General features: G+C 60.5%; 1 protein-coding gene across 1 annotated transcript; it reads right to left on the reverse strand.

Moving 5' to 3' along the window:
• Positions 1-479: 479 nt before the first annotated feature.
• On the reverse strand, positions 480-2713 carry LOC307198987 (neuroendocrine secretory protein 55-like). Its single transcript, XM_079946390.1, has one exon. The coding sequence runs from the start codon at positions 2188-2190 to the stop codon at positions 1465-1467; it is 726 nt and encodes a 241-aa protein (XP_079802516.1). The 5' UTR covers positions 2191-2713; the 3' UTR covers positions 480-1464.
• Between the last annotated feature and the right edge of the window lie 1026 nt (positions 2714-3739).

The raw sequence follows: 3739 nt of genomic DNA on the forward strand, positions 1-3739 counted from the left end.
TGTAAATACATTTCACTAACCAGTCTTTTCCCCCAGGACTGGTGAGAAAGGCACACTTTCCGCACCGAAGATGCTTTACCGGATTCAGGCCGTTTTTGTGCTCCGACACCAGGGCAGCTTCGCCTCCAGGTTACAGATTCCAAACTTAGCTCCACCGGAGCTGAAAATGGCCGGTGCGCGCAGCCTCCCCTCCCCTCCCCTCCCCTCCCCTCCTCAAGGCTGCCGTAGCCGCCGGCTCCTGCCCCCTCTCGACCGATCGCCCAAGGACTTGCGTCGGATCCAACACCTTTCCCCAGCTCGGTGGGTGCCGCGCTCTTTGGGGACGCGTTGTAGGGTTCCCTGGTGATAGGCGCGACTCCCTCTCCAGCTAGTTCCTTGTTCCGCTTTACCTTTCCGCTCGTGACCACCTCGCTGACCTCTTGGCCCCTCTCTTACATCCCCAGGCCCTTGAGCAAACAGCCCGGGACCTCTCCAGCCAAGCTGCACCCCGCCCCGCCACCAGACTAGCTGCGCCAAAAGGCTGGCGATGCCCCGACGTGACCAAGCCCACGCCACCAACCCTGGTAGCCCCTTGGGCACCTCCCAAGACTCCCGTACCTCCTCTGCCTGCCTTCCAAGTACCGGTGACTCGTGGGGAACCGCCGGCCGGCTCTTAGAGGTCGGCTCTGGGGCGTGCGGGCAGGTGCGCACGCTCTTTGCTGCGGTCTCCGGCCCCGCAAGCGCGCGGAGACGGGCGTTGGCGGCCAGGACCGGCGCGCAGCCGCGGGGGGCACTGGCGCCGAGGTCCGACGGCTCCAAATTGACAGCGACGGGACCTGGGCTCTAGGCTCCGAGTGTCTTAAGCGGCGCGCGCGTGCGCGCGCAACTTTCCCCGGGAGCCGGCAGTCTCCGGAGTTGTCGCCCAATCCCAGCCTGGTTAGTATTCGCACATTGCAACAGTGTCGCTACCGCCGGGCGGCTCTGCTTTCTGAAAGTTGGCGCGAGCACCTCCGAACCACGTTTCGGGCACCCGCCAAGGCCAACTGGTTTGAGACTACTTACTCTAGGAGGGAAAAAAGCACGTAAAACAAAGTACTTACCCGTGCCTTCTGGGTGTGCAGCTCGAAACCTGGGGTGCTCCCGGAATTCAGTCGTGCATCCTGGACACCAGCTCGGAGACCTCAGGCTGTCTCCAGAGGGGCGCGAGGAGCGCCCCGCCGCCCCTCTGGCCAACAGGCCTTTGGCCACCCGGGCGCCCGCCAGCGCCCCGGGGGAGATTCGCGGAGCTCTTCCTAGCTCGCCCTGCGCCCCCGCCTCCAGGGCTAACTAGCTGAGCCCGCTCTCTTCCCGCCTTCCTTCTAACCTGCCTTTGCTTCTCCCTCCCTTCCTCCCACCGCTCCAGCACCGACCCCAGACTCCCCAGTTTAGCGGTTGGTCACCAACCTGGGTCAAAGAAAACAAGGAGAATCTGGGGCGCGTCCTCCATTAGTGACGCCGGATGGGGATGGGTCCCCTTTTGGAAGGAGACTCCGGAGATGGGTCGCGGCGGGTGGGCTTCTTCGGCTTGCAGCGGCGCCGTCGCTGCTTCTTCTCCTTTGGCTGCTCAGACTCCTCGGGGTCCCTCGGATCCTTGTCCTCGGGCTCGGGCTCCTCCCCTTGTCTGGGGCTCTCAGACTCCCGAGTGCTGGGCTGCGCGCGACTCGGGGAGGCGTCGGGGCTCTGCAACCTCAGGGCGTTGAGACGCTCAGTGAGAGACTGGTCGAAGGTGCGGCGCTTGGCCACCACGGGGCCGCGCTCGTCCTCGGGCTCGGTCTCGGGCTCAGTGGTGGGGGCGGTCTCAGGGTCGCTCTGGAAGTCGGTCTCCGACTCGATTTCAGACTCGGTCTCGGATTCGTAGTCGAACTCTTCCTCGTACTCCAGGCACTCGGGGAGGGAGAGCTCGAGGTCTGCCTCCTCGTGCTCGTGGTCGGATTCGGGGGGCTCGGGGAATACCTGGGCGGCGGAGCGGTGGTGGGCGTTAAGGAAGCTCCGGCGCTGGGCAGCCGCGCGCTGCTGGGCGCGGGCGCTGGAGGTGGCAAGGGCGCGAAGGAGAGCAATGGAGCAGGAGAGCCAGAGGAGTGCGGTGGCTGCCCGGCGGCCTAGGGGTGGGCACAGATCGTTGTAACTGTGGCGAGCTCGGCGCCCTTGCTGAGCTCGGGATCTGCGATCCATCCTCACACACACTCGGCGAATCCGACCCACCCTCTGGCTCTGCAGAGAGCAGCTCCGAAGAGCATCGGCTGCTAGAGCCGGAAAAGGTGCTCCTCGCGAGGTTAAGAAGCTGGGTCCGGAGGTCCCAGCCCCACCTCGGCGCGAGGAGAAAAACGAAGCACCTACCTTCTTGACCACTCAACTTTCTAAAGCTCCGCGCCTCTATTTGCCTCTCTGGGCAAAAAGAAGGGATGGGAAAAGGGGAGAAAAAGTCTATCTCCTCCCAGGCTCCTCTCTCTAAGTCTTAGACTCTGCAGCCTAAGACTCGGGGAGAGGTGCCTCCGCTGGTCCTCTCGCCTGGGAGAGGAAAGAGGAGACTGAGGCGAAGACAAACGGGGCGGAGAGGTTCTGCAAAGTTGCGCGCCCGGACTTCTGCCGGGCATGTGCAGTAGGGAGGCGGGGGCGGCTCCGCGTGAGTTGCGCAGTGGCGCCGAGCCCGAGGCGTAGACCCTAATGGGCCGGCAGGTGGCAGGAGGGAACCTTGTTTGAAAGGATTTGGGCGATGGGAGCGGCTGGGGGCCTGGCGGGTGCCAAGGAGCGAGCGAGCGAGCTAGCTAGCTACAGGTTAGAGTGCTTGCGCAGCTAGGCATGGGTTCTCCGTGGGGTCCGTACCGCTCCCCAGCTTCTCCAGGGTTATCGATAAGTTGAACAAAGCCCGAAGCAGCTAAAAACCAGACCGCAAAATTGCGGATATTCCGGAGGAATGAGCTTCTGTACGTCAGTATTAACGGTGCGGTTCCGGGCATTTTCCAGGGGCTCAGTAGTGTGAGCATGGTAACCTCAGGCAATCATTAATTAATCGTGAGATCACCTTTGGCAGACCTGGTACAGTGACCGTAATCTGAGCAGTTTCCAATCCCCCCAACCACCAATGCGGTCTCAAGAGACTAATTAGTTACCTAATGGATAGATGAGCATCTTCCCTAAGAAGGACCCCCACAGACAGACGGAGTGATGGTTTGCACGTCCCCAAGCCCGTTGGTGGACCACCCTGAGCTCTAGCTGAGAACATGTGCCGAAAGTCTAATTAGCTGGAACCACTAGGTAATATCTGTGCTCTTCAGTAGGTGCAGCCAATTGTCTGCCCCTGGGGGGCGCTGCAGGGCGATCAGCTATCAAGGAAACCGCTGGGTACCGCTCAAAGCTCTTTTCATAGATAGGTTTTCAACGAAGTGAGTTCATTCAACAAATGTTGAGTGCCTAGCACATGCCAAGCTCTGTTCTAGGTGCTGAAGATAGAGTAGGAAGAAGAAAAGGAAAGAGAAGAAAATCTTACATCAAGGAAAGGATACTTAGGATTAATCTGCTGTTACTCAGAGCATTAAACCACTCAGGACTCCCTCCTTACCCACCAACATTGTTTAACCCGGCGTGCATTCTAGTGAGAAAATTATTGGATCAACCAGAGCATTAGGGCTAAGGGACCCCTCGACACCCTAGGTCATGTCGTTGAACCCCAAAGGAAATGAGTCCATCTCTTTCTCAGCCCTGGAGAACCAAATGAGCTCCA

Source organism: Stenella coeruleoalba, assembly GCF_951394435.1.
Source record: "Stenella coeruleoalba genome assembly, chromosome: 15".
NCBI classification, from domain to species: Eukaryota; Metazoa; Chordata; class Mammalia; order Artiodactyla; family Delphinidae; genus Stenella; species Stenella coeruleoalba.